The sequence below is a fragment of the Prorops nasuta genome, unplaced genomic scaffold, assembly GCF_024137725.1.
Source record: "Prorops nasuta isolate Cenicafe-Biocafe unplaced genomic scaffold, Cenicafe_Pnas_1.2 PNAS00003, whole genome shotgun sequence".
Lineage (NCBI taxonomy): Eukaryota > Metazoa > Arthropoda > Insecta > Hymenoptera > Bethylidae > Prorops > Prorops nasuta.
Window position 1 is genome coordinate 899,362 of NW_027116800.1, and position 18,561 is coordinate 917,922.

Genomic DNA, 18,561 nt, shown 5'->3' on the forward strand with positions numbered 1-18,561 from the left:
GTTATTTCAAGTTATTCGATAAAGGCCTCTTTGTATTCACCAACTAAAGTTCGGGCACCAGCAGCCGTGTACACTTTAAAATTCTAATTCGAACAAAAATGAAATTTAAATAAATTAGCTTTACGATAAAAATTTAAAAAATGCTTTGAGAGTGTAACACGTCAACTGCATCGTGTTAATGCAAATCGCTCTTGGTGATGGGTTTAAAAATTTCGCTGTGTAACTTATAATAAGAAGCTACATGAATGTTGAATAACAAGAAAAAAACTCTTGTATAATTATATATAGTTCTATCCTCATTAACATATCAATTAAAAAGATTTCTTTTCTGCTTAGCAGTAGTATATGGTGTATAAATAATTAAGGTTCGTTTTATATTACGTTCTATCTGTTAAAATGATTTCATTAGTTACGCATCGTAATAAGAGATGATGTGTTTCAGAGTAGATGTCTCCACCAATCATAATTGTTTTTAAAAACTGTTTTATCAAGAAGTTTGAGCCATTGAATATTAACAATAATAATAATTTTGATATAACAGAAAGATCTAATTTTATTGGTAACATTCAAGAGCATTGGCAAAGAAGTGTATTTGTTGTTTTATTAAAATATTTTTACATAATGATGATTGGCCGATTATGTAATTTAAAATTATGGCTAAAATCAACAGTAACTATCCACGTGCAATGCAAAATACAATAGACTATTAAAAACTGTTAAAATTATTAACAAATGAAAAATATACTGTCTTAAATGCTCACGCGCACACACTCCATAGATCACTTTCTACTTTACCGACAAGAACGATAGATGCGCGCGCCACAGGTAGGTTTTTCTGTTTTACCGACATGATCCAGATTTGTTACGATCATGTTCGCCATCTGGAATTTGAAAGTCAAGATCGTGAAGCGAACTTGAGCAGCGGTAGATCGGATTTTCCAGGACACACGACATAGTTCTCGATTAGTCGAAGAACGGCACTGCCGGCAAACGCAGTTCATTCGAGAGGTTCAACTGACCCTTTAAAACATCGCAAATATAACACAGACCGACAGTCGCGCACGAAATGCATCCATTGCCTGAGATCTTTACCTAAACATGTTTTAAAGCTTCCAAAAGTCACAATGAAATTACATTAACATCTTATGCTAATTATTATTATTAATTTTTCATATTTAATCGAGAAGGACTTTTAATTTAAAGGTAATCCAGTACAACAAGACTGTAAGCGGGTCAAGTGTAAACTGATTATCAGAATTGACTATTAAAATTTAACAAAAGTGCAATAATACTAGTGCATCATCTGCAATAAATGTGACTATTCTTTTTGTACGAATGTGTAAAGTTTATCATTGTGAAGTACTGTTGATTGAATCAGCTGATCACGATTACAGATAGAACACCATTGATATATACTTTTCAAAAACACGAAGACTTCTAAACACTAAAGATGTAAGTTGTTGGGTTATTTTCATTAACAATTTTAAATTGTATTCACAAGTTTAAAAATTGTTAATGTATGTTAAATAATCTTTAAAATATTTAGATATGAAGGACAAATATTTTTTCAAAATTTTACAAATGTAAATACTTTATGATGAAAAACTGTGGTGAATTTATAAACAGCTTACCACGAAACAAATTTTCTCGATTCTTGTCAAATTTTTTCAAGTTTCCAGTTGCAGCACAAAATGTCATTTTGGATGGAACGAAAATTAAGAGTAAAATGTATTGTTTTCACTATATTATCCGTCAATTGAAAAGTCTCAACTGTCACATCGAATGCTTGATGGAAACTAAATCGATTGTTGAGTTAATTTAGGAGTAACTTCTGTTTTGATTTTTGACACGACGAAACGAAAGTCTATCGTTATGTGCAACCAAAACAAAACAAAGTTTAATAGTCATTGCTTCGATTTACGCGTCTTAAACGTGCGATAAATGTAAATCTTAATCTAATTAGGATAACTGGTTCGTGCTCATTTTCTTCCTTAACAATAACCAACTTATAACGACAGTTACTATATAATTCACATTTCAATCAGTATCGAACAACTCTACAAACTCAAATCCATTGAAATTTCACATTCATTGACAAACTTTTCTCAATGAGCAGTCACCTGCACTATAAAGAATAATTATAATCGGATATTAACGATAATATAAATTCTGCATTTGTTACAACAAAATTTCTTTATAAATTTTTATATATATTGATGAAATTTATTAACAATAAATATTTTACTAAGAAATGTTGATTATAGAAAAACTAGTTATATTCATATACTGTGTTTGTAATAGTTTATAGTATTTTTTACTATTGGGGGGAGAAAATAAAACAGTAAACAATTACGACTTTAAGACAGAGGAAATTTAAATTGAGAAATGCAGTAGATTAAATTTTGATAATACTGATTTATTTTGAACAATTCGTTAAATGATTATACCAGTGTACAAAAACTATTTTGTGCTACGCTGGTAAGTTTGGCAAGTAGAACGCGACGCGTAAGTCTTGGTACACGAGTATATAATACCGGATGTGGAACAAACGGAATGTGCTGCGAATCATGCTAGCTTCTTTGCTACAGTAAAGAATCATGAAAATAGATGTTTGTAGAAAGTAAACATAACGGGGAAATAAACCCAAAGTTCAACCCCGATTCATTTCCCTTCAAACTATTTGGTCAAAAAATTGAACTCATTAAAATTATTATTTAAACATTAAAGAGCAAACAAATTAAGCCAAGATTTTTCGAATATCAGCTTTTTACGTTTGCACATTTGAAATAATTATAATTTAACCCAAAATATTTTATTGTCTTTAAACGGACATAAAAATAAATTTTGATATATACTATATACTAGGATCTGTGTCCGTGTAGTTATACCCAACCAATTTTTCGTGTTTGTAATACACAGTCAGAATAGAGTATTATTCAATCATAAAAGTTGTATTGTATCATCGAGCTTTTTTCTTTTTGGTTTCATTTATAGTGATTACATTTGAAAATTTTAATAATTCCATCAAGTAAAAAATTGGGGCAAAATTCTCTCGATGGTATAACCCTCGTGTAGACCACTTGACCTCTATATTAAACAAATTTATCAACAACTGATATTGATATTTTAGTTTTCCTGTCATTGTGTTTTTCTCCAAATTTATCTATATCTTTATAGAAATAAAGTTATTCTGATAATGATTTATTTTTTGACTCTTTTTTATAAAATTCATACTTGTCCGATAAATTATAATTAGTTTCAAAAGTAAACGCTTTAAGTCAAGGGAATACAAGGATATGCAAAAATATTTACAAATTCAGCAACTTTAACAATTGGGTTTTAATTTGACGACACAACAAAAAAGAAGATTGTCAGCAAAAAATTGGTCGTGCACTGTCGAAATGAAGTCATTGAATCACGTGGTAATATGTTTAATTTGAACGGTTGTGTTAAGAACAAGTAAGAAAATGAAAGAGAGACGGAATGAGAGAAATGGGTAAAAATAAGAGCCTCGTGCCACTTCTCATTAAAATGCTCAAACTACACTACCTCATTCTAGAGTTTACACTCGGGGTACTGTCCTGAAAGGAAAATCGGTTATATTCAGCAACGAGTATATAAAAGCGAAAAGACTTTATGCAAATAACACTTTGCTTAATATTGGAAATACGTATTTATACTGATTCTAATAGTTCAAATTATTCTGTCTTGCCTCTGAAGAATCGACAATTAAAATTCAAGTATCACTGATATTTAAATCAATTTGTAATGTAAATAAATGAAAGATTAAATTACATTTTTGCATTGCTCTAATTAATTCTTGCTACCTGCATAAACGAGAAGAATTGCTGGCATGAGTTATATAATCAAATATAATGTTGAAATTTTAAGAATTATTTTGCAGTAAAAATATACATATTATTATTCTAGTGACTGCGTTCTATTTTACAAAACATTTGATTATTAATTTATTTTCCATCTTATAATTTTGGTTCGTACAGCCTTAATTTCATATAAAATCGACGAACTATTTACTTTAAGTTATTATTTACTTAAGCCCTTATTTTTTGTGGTAGTAAAGTTAAAAAGCATATCGCTTTATTGCTTTGAAACGCAAATTGAAAATTTTTGCTTCTTGTTGCATATAACTAAAACCCATGTTAGAGTTTACTCCCCCAATACAAATCTAAGTGGGAAAATCTCCTTTTGTTTTTGCTTAGAACATTGTTGCAATTATTGTAGAACCGATATTACCTAGAGTTATAATTTTAAAGGTTTAGATAATAATAAGCTTCTGGAGCTAGATTTTATAATTTTTTAGCAAAGGTCAATGTTCTTACATCAAATCATTTATCATTTGCATGATTAACCTTCCTTTGTTTACAGAAATCAATTTATTAATAATAAATTAGCTTTACAATCCAATTATTTTAATGTCTACTTAAAGCCATTTAAAGATTCTTTAGGACGAAACATGTAAATAAAGTTTTATCAGTTTTTATTGAAATTATACTACAATTTTAGGTTTATTTCGCAAAATGACTGTATAACGTGAAAGAACAGTTCCTTTTAAAGAGCATTTAGAGTATACTAATTATTGCACCATGACCATCCTATTAATTGTATGAAAATAATTGTATATGAGATTTTGTTTCTTCAGAAAACAAAGACAGAACTGTATATGTGGCTTGATTTGCATATACCCCCTTTACTTCGCTGCGGTTTAAAGACGAAAAAGAAGTTTTTATAAATATATATTTCATGTATGTAACACAAAACAAGTTACATCTAAAATATTTACATAAGTTATACAGTACAGTTATAACATAATATGAGATATATTTCGACTGATACAGACGTTATTTAAGTGTAAAGTGGTTTCTTCTGTAATACTATTTCCAAACAAATTTTTCTGTTTAAAATTTCGCTTACATGTTGCATATCTTACAGTTTCAATTATCATAAATAGATTGATATAATTGAAAAGAATGACATTTTAGTTCCATTATAATTTAATTTTTTTCCTAACATGTAAATAGAGTAATTACAAAATTACTTCAAAATAACAGATAATTATAGAAATAAACTACAGCTAAGAGAGATTTTTCATATAAGTCAATTCAATTAAAATCGTTACTGTTTTTATAATTTTGTAGAAATGAATCTTAACTTAAGAAATGTTGTAAAAATTTGCACGAAATTGTGAAAGATCCCGATTCACTAGGTATTGTCGTTTCTTTACGTAATTTCTTAACTTGTGCTTTTTTATATCTGAAATTTGGACCGTTGACATAACTCACTCAGAAGAACGTTGAAGAGAGTTTGTGACTTTCGTAATTTTTTACAATATCTCATACAACGAGAGAAGAAAGAGAGCTCTTTTACTAAAGTATAATAATAATTTCTCCCTCTACGTGCCTCGGATTAATTTGCAAGAGCTGAACTTTCGTAAAATTTGAATTTTACCACTGGCTACCTAGTTATTACATTCGTAGAAAATAAAGAGTGTGACTTTCGAAATGGGCATGACAAAAAAGTGCGTGCTCCTTTTGGGTCAACGACTCAAACGAGTCAAGCAAAGTTGGCGAAGATTTAAAGCGGTGCGCTTTGTTATCCAGGAAATACAAGAACACTTGCTTGCACATACTATATCTCATGCTACCTGTATTCTTATCTCATTTCGCTTTTTCGAAAGCGAGCTGGCCTCTCTTCGTCTATTTCATCCTTGCCTTTTATTATTCGGAAGTTTGCTCCTTTTCACGTTATTTGCAATATTTCTTCTTTTGTTATCATCCAGGTAGAAATATTGCTTTCTCTATAAGTTTTAAAAGTTAATTCATGTAGATCTATCAAGAAACACGGTAGTGTCTCGACGGCAAGTACATATAAAAGTAGATAATGACATGTCTATACCGCCGAGCACTAACGTTATAAATTTTGCAAGGATCTTTCTTTCGTAGAGCACGATTAAAAAGAAATTAACTGCAAACGGTGAATAAATTTTGAGCAACCGTTACACAATTCATTTGAAGATTTTAAATATTTTAATTTACGAGCAAATATATTAGATTTTGCACTCAATAGAAATAAAACTTTGTTCATGCCCTAAATGAATTTGAAAAATTATTTGTAATTATACTTTAAGTTAAATTCATGGATTCCACCTTTTTTTATATATAATTACTTTTACTAATTCATTAAAAAATAACTTTTATAAGATCTATGTATAAAACCCAATGATCAGCAAAGTTGTACATATGGTATAAATATTTACTAAAGCATTAAATAAATCTATAAACAATAACTGCATTTAAAGAACAAAATCCAAGCATTTGTCAATCTTATAAAATCAGTAGTTTTGCAATAATAAAATTATTTTAGCTCAGAATATCATCTAAACACGCTCCAAAGATATGTTCAATTTGATATTCATCTTAATTTTAACAAACTATCAAATATCTAATGTATAATTTGTAGTAACTTTGTTCATAAAATATTACATTAATTTAAAATAATAAAGGTACAGCTTCACTCTTCATTGTATATTTATGGGTTATGGAATTTAAGGTATTGGATAATCTTTAGGAGAGGCAAGAAGTAAATAAATAATAAACCTTTAAATTCTTACAAGCGCAGAGGCTAGGTTTATTTAAGTGGACTCCGCAGGTTTTTGTGGTCCTACAAGTTTATGGTTCTTTGCCAAATAATCAGCAAATTCTTGGTATGGTGGCTTTTGTAGATCTACGTCTTTCCAAAGGTCTGGTGTCAGATAAGCATAAGTTTTGGCAATAGCAGCATATGTAGCCTTGGCAAAATTACCAAGGGTACAAGTAGATCCTCTGGCTGATGTATAGCAGTCCTCGATACCAGCCATTTGCAAAAGTTTCTTGGGAACTGGTGCAGAGACAATGCCAGTACCCCTTGGTGCAGGGATTAAACGCACTTGGACTGATCCACACTTGCCAGTTACTTTGCATGGCACTGTGTGGGGCTTTCCGATCTTATTACCCCAGTAACCACGACGTACTGGTACAACAGAGAGCTTTGCTAATATAATAGCACCACGAATAGCAGTAGCCACCTCCTTGGAGCATTTCACACCAAGGCCAATATGGCCATTACTGTCACCAATAGCCACAAAAGCCTGAGAATGATTGAACAACAGTTTATAGCCATTCCCCAACATACAGCTATCTATACAAAATTATTATAAACTAATTGAGCTTGATCACTTACCTTAAACCTTGTACGTTGACCAGCCCTCGTCTGTTTTTGGACAGGCATGATCTTTAGCACCTCATCCTTTAATTCACTGCCAAGGAATTTGTCAATTATTTCAAATTCTTTGATGGGCAAGGAAAATCTATAAATGTCTTCCAATGTTTGGATCTTTTCGTCACGTACGAGACGGCCTAGCTTGGTTACAGGAATCCATTCCTTGGCATCATCTTTTCCACGACCACGGCCTCTACCTCGGCCTCTTCCTCTACCACCTCGACCTCTGGATCCACGATCACCACCGCGGGATCCAAAACCTCCTCGAAAACCTCCACGTGCGGCTGGAGCAGCGTCCGCCATTCTAACAAAAAGAAACAAATACTTTTATATTGATAATTTCTAAAAAGCTGCTTTTAATTAGCAGCTTCAACCGATTATTATAGTTTTTCGACTTTAAAAACAAAATTAAAATATTATTTAACTTGAAACATATTAGATCGTAAATTTACAAGGAGTGTTCTTATTGTGACATAACCTAGAAAATGCACGTGGAGCACAACAAAATTCCGATTAAAGAACATATATTTAACAAATTTTTATCATTCAAATTTATTATTAAAGCACTTCTCACTACTTTAATTCACATTTTTATTCAAAATAATGCGTTAATCCAGTAGTTTACTTACTTCAATTCTTCCTAGTAAGAGTTGACACGTAAGAAAGAACCAGAAAGAACTGATAGAATTGGAAAGGAAGGCCGTTAGCTTTATGACGCTTCCGGTTTTGGCGCTTACGTCGCATATCGTTCGATATTTTAGGCGGTACTTTTTGAATTTGCTTCTTTTATCTCTACTTATTAAAAAAAAACCTTTGAATGTTTAACTTTAAAAAATCATGAAAACATAGTTACTTCAATTTACCATAACGTTTTCCTAGACATATGAAAAATAATTTTCAAACAATTAAAAGAAGGAAAATGAATTAACAAGAAATTTCAATATATATGCTACACGTTTTCAATAAAAGAATGAATAAATTCGGAGGAAAGGTAGTTTTATTCTATTGTTTTTTAAGCGCAGTATGAAAAAAAGAATGAAAATAAAAGTTCTGTATTAATTTAGATAAATATAAAATAAAATAATTTTCACAGACATTGTGAATGTATCTTCATTTACGTATCACTAATCACGATAAAGATGGATTTAGAAAAATGTTAATATGGTCAATAGATTTTCGAGTTAGATTGTTTTGGGCTTTGGCCACGTGCTTGATGTTGATTAAGCGACAATGCGTCGTGAGTAAAGGAACGAGCAAGACCATTGCCAAGCAAAACCTTACATCCTTCGTAACGGTAGAATATCCGCGCAACGCCCACGTACTAACACCAGTTTGACTTCTTCACGATACGATATCCCAGTTACAAATAGACAGTTGCACACGCACAAACATGCCGCTTACAATTTGTAACGGGTCTTCCTTCGTACTTATATGTAAAATATAAGAATTTCCCTTTATTCTTAATAAAAAATTAACAATATATCAAATAATTTATTATTAATAAGAGAAGTCTCAGGTCTGAATTCCCCTGTAGAAAATTAAACGAAATATATAATGTTGAGAGAGAGAGAGAGTAGATATATTTTTATTTTCATTGAACGACTAATGTTTATGAATAAAAATATATATTGAAACGTAGCGAAGTATGTACCGTAATGTATGAATATTAAAAAGAGCGCGAGATTGTGTGAGTAGGTCATTGACCTATCCCAGGTGGAATTTGTACCTGTTAGTATTTCCTGATCAAACTTGGCGGAGTTCAATTAGGTGAGTGGAACTACCGTAAGGTCGACCTTGGCCTATTTTCCAAGTACCCTGCACCAGTCAAGCTAGGTTCTTCATCTTCTTCTTCTTCTTCTTCTTCTTCGCCCTCTTCGTCTTCCTTCGCGTCCACCGGTCCACTCTCGATCCTCTCAGTTTTCTTCTGACTACCCAACTAACTCCACACACCTTCCAAACTCGTCCTTTACAAATATTTGCCATTTTTCCTATTTCCCATTTCCTATCTCCCATCTTTTCCATCCAATTGCTATTCCTTACCACATTATCTCTTCGATGTGTGTGTTTTGTTTCATACAAAACTCATAAATTCAGTGTGTGTCAGAGTGTACAGCTTTACTAACTTGGTTCTATAAATTATTCATTCAATACTCTCTTACAAGTTAAGGAAAAAACAAAGCAAGAATGAATGTTTAATTGACACTATTGGTTAATTTTTAAATTTGTTATTTAAGTATTGAGATTATTTATTCTTTTATATTTATATTTAATCGTTGTTGAGAAATTAGAAAGATATTTTTGTATCCACCTTAACTCTCGTTTTAATGAATAAGTTTGAAAAAACTGTAATATAGCACACAAAAAACGACTTGTTCACTTGTAGTGGTTGATATTCCTTTCTACTGTAGTTTCGATTAAATTGGTGGAAAGTTTCGCCATTTAACGGACAAAAGATTAACTTTGAATCTATAATTAATATTTTATATTGAATAATTGGCAATTTCTTGCCGCCTCTTCGACATTGTAGCAGCTGATTTAAATTGGAGAAAATATTGTAAAAACTTGCACAGACTTCAGTTTCTAATTAAAATAAAAGAGAAAAACGATGTGTGAATGAAGTCTAATTTTACAAGTGTTTGAGTGATCGTGTTATTTGATCGATAAAGTAATAAATTAACCATGAAAACTATTATGAGTGAAACTAAGCTCAACGACAGTTGTTATACGACGATTGTAGCAGGTTGGTTAAATTATTCTCTGTATTAATCATTAATGCATTAAAAATTGGTTTCAACGATGAATTGAGTACAGACGTGGAAACCTTTATATCTCTGTGAATATAAGAGACATTACTTTTTTCACGAGAAATATTTGAATGCCAATGGCCAGGAATTTCGTAGAAAAAGACCTATGCGAAAATTTAAAATCTCTTATATTTAGACTAGATTCACACACATGGTCTTTGCAGACCCTGCAGAAAATTTTCCGTATACGCTAAATAAGAAACTTTCTATGGAATGTACAAAAAAGTAAGTGTATAGCTCTAACCTCAGAGGGATAAATGCCTTCTTGCCTCAATGCTCTGAGAAGTGTTAAGTGACAGATTCAACCCAGTATATATAAACAATAAATAAAATTGTTCCAGATTTAATTAAAGTTTATTACTATTGTTTAATTCAGCCATAATATCAGATAATTTCGTATATATTTTTTTATTTTCGATTTTCTAATACTGTAATATACGTAAAGCATATCTAAGCACAGTATATTTAACTAAATTATACTGTTTATTAACTGTGAATCTTTAAATACTTCAAATTATTTCTGTTAAATTATAGCTATTATTAATTTTTCTGTCATTTGTATTTAAATTTATTAACTACAATTATTTAACTTTATAATATATGAATATTGAACATATATCAGTGATATGGGCTTTAATAGAATTTATTATCAATATTTACAGAACTTAAAAGGCCCAAGATGATAAAAATGAAAGAGGAGGAAGCTATTATAGTGAAAAATGCTAGGAAACGTTACGACAATAATATGGTGCTGGATGGATTAAATTTAACAGTATCAAAAGGATCCATGTAAGTACAAATAGCATCAAATTACATAATACATTAAACAAATATTAAAAAGTTGAAAAGCAAAGCTTTAAGTACCACTTTTATTTTCAAACTGAAATTTAATGAAAATGTTGATGAGATTTTAGCATTTTCTATTCATCTTGATCCATTTTTCTAGTTTTATTAGTCTGTACACTTAAGAGAACTAAAGCTTTCGTCATTGCACCTCTATAATCTCATTTGTTAACATTTCATTATCTTATTCTTGTTTCAAATTTCTACTCGTTATTAAATAGATGATACTCTTGGTATGCTGACGGATATATAATTCCGTCAAATATGTCATGGTTTTTCTTATCGCATTTGCTAAATAAAATACTGCTCTATCGAAATAACTGTTTTGTGAAATATAAAAATCCACAATTTTTTTATTCAAAATTATATCGTTGTTCAAAAACTCCTTTAATTTGTCTGGAATTCTGTTCAATAGAATTTGTTTAGATCCTGTAAAATCAAATTTTTATAGTTATATTTAATAGTCTATCGTATTATTTATATTAAAATCATTTTATGGAATTTTAGATAATATTTTCCTGTCACTAATGACAAAATTAATTATACATTGATTTACTTGGATTATTAGGTGATTTGGTCTTATTGGATTTAGATAGATTATTCTGTAGAATTTTAAAGCTTTTCAAAGTTTTATTGGTGACTGAATAAGAAGTAGAACTGACGTTAGGTGAATAAAATTTCGTTAAACTTGAAGTGTTTTCCAAATCGTGAGAATTGTCATTGATAGTTACGTGATATGAATTTTTAATTGGTTGAAAGCCGGAAACAGTCTTAGATTTTGGATTGACGATTGACGGAATCTTAAGCCTTAGAATTATTTCTTTCAAAAGGTTCGTGTCTGTACGGACAGGTAATTTCCCATTTGAACCTGAAGAATCCTGATCCTTTTTATCATTTAAAATTTTGTTTTGAAAAAAATTAGGAGTTGAATTGGTAGCAGAAATGTTATTATTATACTTTGGAGTGGCCGATGATTCATAAGGAGTTTTGTCCTTCGAACTTATGAAAGGGCCGAACAAAAAGCTCAAGCCTCTTATGTGATCGGAGCCTGACACCTTATCATCCTTCTCACCATTCGAATCCTTATCTGGAACAAAATTAGGATTTAGGCTCAGAAAAAGAGTTTCTTGATTCGCAACAGAATTATTCTCATTATTCTTTATAAAAGATGACATTGAAAATTCGAAAGGAGTATTGCCCTTTAAAATTTTTAAAGGACTGATCAAGAAGTTCAAGCCATTTTTGCCAAAACTTAAAACTTTTGATGGAAGAGAATCGTTCCTTTGAACTATTTGTGGTAAATTAACAAATGATTGTAAAACACTTTTTGGTCTTTTCGATTGATGCTCATTCATTAAATTTTTTCTAGAGGCTCCAGACAATGGCCTATAAAAATGGGTTCCAAATTTATCAATTCTTTTTTTTTGAATCTTGTCGTAATTCACCAAAAATCTCAAATCATACTGAGGTCTTTCATCAGACGCTCTACTTCCCCTTGTTTCACTCTTATTTTTCTCGAAATTTATAGGCGTAGACTTTAATGGAAATCGTCGAATAGTGGTATTAACGTTGGAATGAAATAATTTCGTAGGATATTCCGTAAATAATTCTACCTCATTATAAGGATTAGGTGGAGTTGTAACCGACGAAACTTTTTCATAGATAAATGTAAATTGAGTTACAACTAGAAGACATTTTTTTTTGTTTTTGTTCAAACACATGATTCCGAAAGTATACTTGCACTGGTGTGAACAGACTGATGAGAGATCAGATTGATATGACGGTTTTATCTCGTTCGTAGGCAAACCAAACGCGCGCGCGTTCATGTGTTGATATATTTTTTATAAATGTATTATTATAATTATACACATGATGTTTGTTTTGCTATTAGTGTTATTTCCACACTCTGAAATATGTAATTTCTTTGTAACCACTATTTTTAATTCACCTGTCAGTTCTTCCTATATAACTACGTTAATGTATATGTATAAGTATAGATTCATAAAAACTATACCCAAAAAATATAGTAACATAAAACAATTAGCACTTGTATATCAATTAAATTAATATTAGTGTTCTTGGATTTTTTCAACTTCATTTTAAAAACTGGGAAGAAATGTAAAATGATGCTGATGGGTTTTTCTAGATATGGCTTACTCGGGGCGAGTGGCTGCGGCAAAACTACTTTGTTATCATGTGTGGTTGGTATAAGAAGATTAGATACTGGAGAGCTTCGCGTCCTCGGTGGCAAACCTGGAACAAAAGGATCAGGAATACCTGGTGCCAGAGTTGGTTACATGCCTCAAGAAATATCTCTCGTAGGCGAATTCACAGTTCTCGGTGCTCTTTACTATTTCGGACGAATCAATGGTCTTGAAGATGACGAAATTGGTAAATCCATTACTCTCACTATGTACATACATTCTTCATTATTCCGTATAAAAAATTATTCAATAATACCTTTTTTATCATGTAAAAATATGTTTGATTTAAACGAAAGATTAATTCACAGTTTCTTTGCAAACTTAAAAATTTATTATAATTACTTTTCAATGCAACTTATGCCAAATATTAATTATAATAATCTATAAGTTCTTGTCTCGATTAAATATAATATAATTAAGTCAAAATAGATTTTCGGAGCAACGATCTAAAATCCTCGTTATGACTATCAATATATTAAACAAATTTCATTTGTTCGATCGTTCGATTTTTATATAAATATATATATATTCCATAAAAAACAAGCTTGCCCTGAAAAAAAGGTGTCAAGTACATAAATTGTCTAGCATAAATAATATTAGTGAAATAAAATATTTCAGTTAAAAAAATTATTGAAATCTTAATGTTAAGCAAGTATATATTTTTACCATGGCAAAAGTTGAAATTTCGATCAAATAAAATAGCAAACAAAAAAGTTACTTGCCGAGCCCGCGTTGTGTGCAATGGCATTAAGTGGTTTAAGTAATAAAATAATGACATGATTTTCAGAGGAGAGGCATGCATTTTTGAAGGATTTACTGCAGTTACCTGATAAAAATCGATTTGTGAAAAATTTGAGCGGTGGACAGCAGCGAAGAGTGTCCTTTGCTGCTGCTTTATTACACAGGCCTGAATTATTAATCCTAGACGAGCCTACAGTTGGTTTGGATCCTGTTTTAAGGGACAAGCAAGTATACCTTTGATTTTTTTAATATATAAATCATAGAGACTTCGATAAACAATTTCTGTAGTATATTTCAGCATAAATCGATCGTTGCAAATTCTTTACTGAAATAATAATGGTTTGTCTTTTTGTACCTGTTTACAGCATTTGGCAATACCTGGTAAACATTACAGAGAACGAGGGTACAACTGTTGTAATCACTACTCATTATATCGAGGAAACCAAAGATGCTGACAAAGTTAGTTTATCTTAATTTCAACTTTTTATGTTAAAAGAGCTTGCAAGAATGAAAATGTTAATTAACCCAAAAAATTTATCGTCCAGCGAGAATCGGTCGTGTTTTCTTTGTAATTTCCATCAGAAAGTTGTAAATCTATGTTTGCACAGTTCCATTTATTTTCATGGCAATAAATATTTTAAATATAAAAAGAATAAATTTGTTATAAAATTAATATAAAAAATTTAAATGCATAACAAATAAGGTCACTCATTAACGAAGACATGGTCACTTACAGATACGACTTTATGCAGTGTTTCATTTAAGTAACAATTTTATACTTATGTTTTAACATAGTAATAATAATTGTAGATTGGTTTGATGCGATGTGGCAAACTTTTGGCAGAAGCTTCGCCGAATCAGTTGCTTGACCGTTTTCAATGCGAGACTCTGGAAGAAGCTTTCTTAATATTGAGTAAACGACAGGCAGAAGGTAGAAGGTCCAGTTACTTTCCAGCAATCGAGGATTTTGGAGCACAGACTATTAATCCACAGGAGAATAGACATGCTATTATCGCTAAGGTATGCTTTGTTAATGTTTTGTAATTAAAACATAGAAAAACAGAATATATTTTTATTAAATTATAATAAATGTTAAGTTTAAAATTCTGCCATAAAAACTATTTTTAATTATTTCAGGCGAGGCAGGAACAACTATGGAACTCACGCTGTACCAAAAATTATAGGAGTGATAATCCATTTAGCCGTAGTAATCGTCGAAAATTTAAAGCCTTGTTAACCAAAAATGCTCTTCAATTTTTACGTCATCCAGGGTAATACAATTGAAATAATCTCTTTTTCTCTTTTATATTTATTTGGCAAACTTTCTCGATCGATAAATAACGATTCTGTCTGTTTGGTAATTTTTGATAAAATATTAATTCTTTTATAGAGGCATTTTGTTCGCCCTGATATTTCCAATGATCCAAGTATCAGTATTTTTCAAAGGCATCGGTGGTGACCCAAAAGATTTGACAATAGGCATTGTTAACCGTGAAGCTGGCAATTGTGACAATGGATTAAATTTGGGCCAAGTGATCTATAATCCCGTATACCATACTTGTAATTTCGTCGATCTCAGCTGTAGATTTTTAAACGAATACAATGACTCTATAGCTTATAAGGTATCTCGGCAAACAAATTTTCACTTCAAATAACTTATAATTCATTTTAAATATTTGAGTTAATTTTTAAGAGATAACGAAATAAAAATTATTATAGAATTTTTATACGACTCTTGAGGAAGCACAGGATGCAGTGAAACATGGACAAATAGTGGGCGTCATGCATTTTGGGGGAAATTTTTCGAAAGCTTTTAGGAAGAGGCAAGATGAAATAAAAGCGGAGACTCCGCAAGAACAACTTGAAAGCGAAATTCAAGTCTGGTTGGATATGGCAAGTGCGTGTTATGAGAAGCATTGCAATATTGTGATTAATAATTTCCATGTGAATGAAATTTAATAGAAGAAATATTTTTTTAGATAGGCAAATTGGTTTGCATATTAAAAGAAAAATGTACGATCGTTTCTTCGATATATACGAAAAAATTGTAAGAGAATGTCGTTTAGCAAAAAAACTTGCAGGTCTGCCGTTGAAAGTAAGTAGTTATGATTAATCAATAATTATAATATTATTATTGTGAATTGAGAGCTTTCTTTTCAGATAGAGGATCCAATTTTTGGTTCTAAAAACCAATTATACTCAGATTTTATGGCACCAGCGTTTCTTTTAACGTAAGCTTAATTTTTAAGAAAAAAACATTTGTGTATATAGTATTAATTTAAAATTTCTTTAACAATAATTATTTTTCGAATTACAGATTGTTATTTTTCCTTGCCACATCAGTTTCTTCCACTATTATAATCACAGATCGACATGAAGGTGTTTGGGACAGAAGTTTAGTTCAGGGTAAATAAAAATGTAACACACACATGCTATAATAACGGAAATAAAAAAAAGCATATAATTTTCATTAATAATACTAGTTTACAAAGTTTTTATCAAAACAAATGAAAAGTTGGTTCATATGAATTTTTGTTAGATGATTATAAATATGAACATACTAAATTTTCATCGAATCAGAATTTTCAATTATCGCCTAAGAATAAAAAAAAATAATAATAATAGAATGGAGTAAATAAATTTTAAAGCTTCTATGCTATTGCCTACCTCATCCAAGATGTAAAAATCGCGAATGTTACATAAACTTAATTAGAATTTTAAACGTGCCCCAAGAAGTCTTAGCATAAAATAATTCATTATTGTGTTTTTTATATTTAATAATTATATATTCCCCGATATAACTATCAATCTTGGAAATCTCAAATTGCTCAAGTGCTAAAAAACTTCTCGAGGGCCAAAGAGCTGTATTCGATTTATTGTCAAAAGTTTCTAAGACAGAGAAAAATTAAAATTTGTAAACTAGTATATTTATGATATCAGTCTGATTATATTAAATGATACTGTTTTAGGTGTTTCTACGACACAAATATTAATGGCCCATTTTTTAACACAATTAACTATAATTGTTATTCAGTGCACTGTCACTTTAACAATGAGCTTTTTGCAATTTGATTTGCATTGTAAAGGATCTATTTTTCTAGTTATTGCTCTAATGTTTTTAATGGGTGTCTGTGGCATGTGTTATGGTAATTACTCTTATTTTAAAAAATATTCTAATCTTATTTATGAGAAATATAACTAAAAACCCTTATTTTCAGGCTTTTTAATATCAGTATTCTGTTCCTCTCACACAATGGCAAATTATATAACAACAGGGAGTTTTTATCCTGTTATTCTTCTATGTGGTAATAAATCGTTAATTTTTTTTTAATTATATTGCTTGAAAAATCTAATAAGAGGTGATGTAATATTGGCAAAGATTTAAAAAAATTAGACTGCAGTATTAAGTAATATTTAGTTGGACTATTAGCCTTATAAAGTCTAATATTTCTAATAATGCATGGATGTGTGATCAAATAGAGAGACAAAGAAAGAGAGTGAGAGCGCGAAGATATGATAAGTGTTTCGTTACAGGTTGTATATGGCCCATTGAAGGAATTCCGAAGTGTCTTATGTGGGTCAGTTTATCGATGCCTACAACGGTCCCAGCAATAGCTGTACGCAGTGTCCTGGATAAAGGATACAGTTTTATGGAAGCAGATGTTTACAATGGTTTCCTAACAGTCTCAGGTTGGACCGCAAGTTTCATCATTCTCTGCATCGTTGGTCTCAAAACAAAATCTGCGTGACGATAATTAATCATTATGACCATTAAACAGCTGAAATTGTAAAATGTAAAATATACTATACGTATATTATATAAAGGAAATTAGATTGCAAAATCCTATTATATTAAATGTAAAGAAATATATATATATATGTAGATTTTTATTCGATGCCAGTCTACTATAGTTTTTTACTTAAATGATTTATGCGAATTAGCTTATATTTGTAAATGTGATGAGATATTCTTAAATAATAATTTAATAATTTGTATGTATAGTTAGTTATCACTTTAACTATAGGTAAGCTATTAAAAACAATCAATAGCAAAATTTGACGAACTATAAAATAAACTTTTTATGTATATTTCAATTTAATTATCATCTCTCTCTTTTCATAGTATACTCGGTTAGGATGCTAGTAGCTATTACTAGAAATAATTGGATTTTATTTTGTAACTTTTTTAATAACTACGAGTGTAAATGTATATTTGTCAACAAAAATATAAATGAAGAGAATGACTATAACATTATATAAGCAAAATTGTCACAGCTGTATGGGATCTTTTTAAAGATTAATCGTTAAGTGTTGCCCATACAACTAGAGTCTTAAATGTATTGAGTGAAATCATCGATAACATTTTTTAAATTCATAGCATAAGGCACAGGTATGTTCTGACATTACCGCAGCTACTATTTAAAATATTTATTTCTTCATTTTATTATAATTAACTGTAAATAAATTATTTATGAATTATAGCAATTTTTCTTACAAATTTCATAACGTATTTAATTCCTTTATTATATTAAATTACAGCGCATTTTATATGTTTTTCTTTATCTTTTTGCTTTTAATCATATTATGCTTATAGAAAATGTACGACGGTAACTGTTACCCTAAATGTAAAGAATAATATCATTTAAATTTCTACAATTAATCATATATCTAATAAGTTTATGATTTACAAAGTA

At 30.2% G+C, this 18,561-nt stretch overlaps 2 protein-coding genes across 2 annotated transcripts; one reads left to right on the top strand and one right to left on the bottom strand.

Moving 5' to 3' along the window:
- Positions 1-987: 987 nt before the first annotated feature.
- Positions 988-17,616, top strand: LOC136785685 (ABC transporter G family member 20-like). Its single transcript, XM_066746891.1, has 15 exons — positions 988-1,452; positions 10,742-10,868; positions 13,069-13,313; positions 13,914-14,091; positions 14,233-14,326; positions 14,678-14,887; positions 15,005-15,138; positions 15,258-15,489; positions 15,587-15,764; positions 15,847-15,962; positions 16,028-16,098; positions 16,185-16,273; positions 16,837-17,013; positions 17,086-17,172; positions 17,402-17,616. Exons 2-15 carry the CDS (start codon positions 10,759-10,761, stop codon positions 17,614-17,616), a joined length of 2,136 nt encoding a protein of 711 aa, XP_066602988.1. The 5' UTR covers positions 988-1,452; positions 10,742-10,758.
- On the bottom strand, positions 6,616-7,982 carry RpS2 (ribosomal protein S2). Its single transcript, XM_066746079.1, has 3 exons — positions 7,905-7,982; positions 7,237-7,579; positions 6,616-7,144 (listed from the first exon to the last, which is right to left on the bottom strand). The coding sequence occupies exons 2-3, from the start codon at positions 7,576-7,578 to the stop codon at positions 6,650-6,652; spliced, it is 837 nt and encodes a 278-aa protein (XP_066602176.1). The 5' UTR covers position 7,579; positions 7,905-7,982; the 3' UTR covers positions 6,616-6,649.
- Positions 17,617-18,561: the final 945 nt, after the last annotated feature.

Coding starts and splice junctions, on each gene's coding strand:
- RpS2 (XM_066746079.1), bottom strand. CDS start 7,578: ATGGCGGACGCTGCTCCAGCCGCACGTGGAGGTTTTCGAGGAGGTTTT. Junction 7,145..7,236: donor GTCAACGTACAAGGTTTAAG/GTAAGTGATCAA, acceptor AATCATTCTCAG/GCTTTTGTGGCTATTGGTGA.
- LOC136785685 (XM_066746891.1), top strand. CDS start 10,759: ATGATAAAAATGAAAGAGGAGGAAGCTATTATAGTGAAAAATGCTAGG. Junction 15,139..15,257: donor CAATTTTTACGTCATCCAGG/GTAATACAATTG, acceptor ATTCTTTTATAG/AGGCATTTTGTTCGCCCTGA. Junction 17,173..17,401: donor TCCTGTTATTCTTCTATGTG/GTAATAAATCGT, acceptor GTTTCGTTACAG/GTTGTATATGGCCCATTGAA.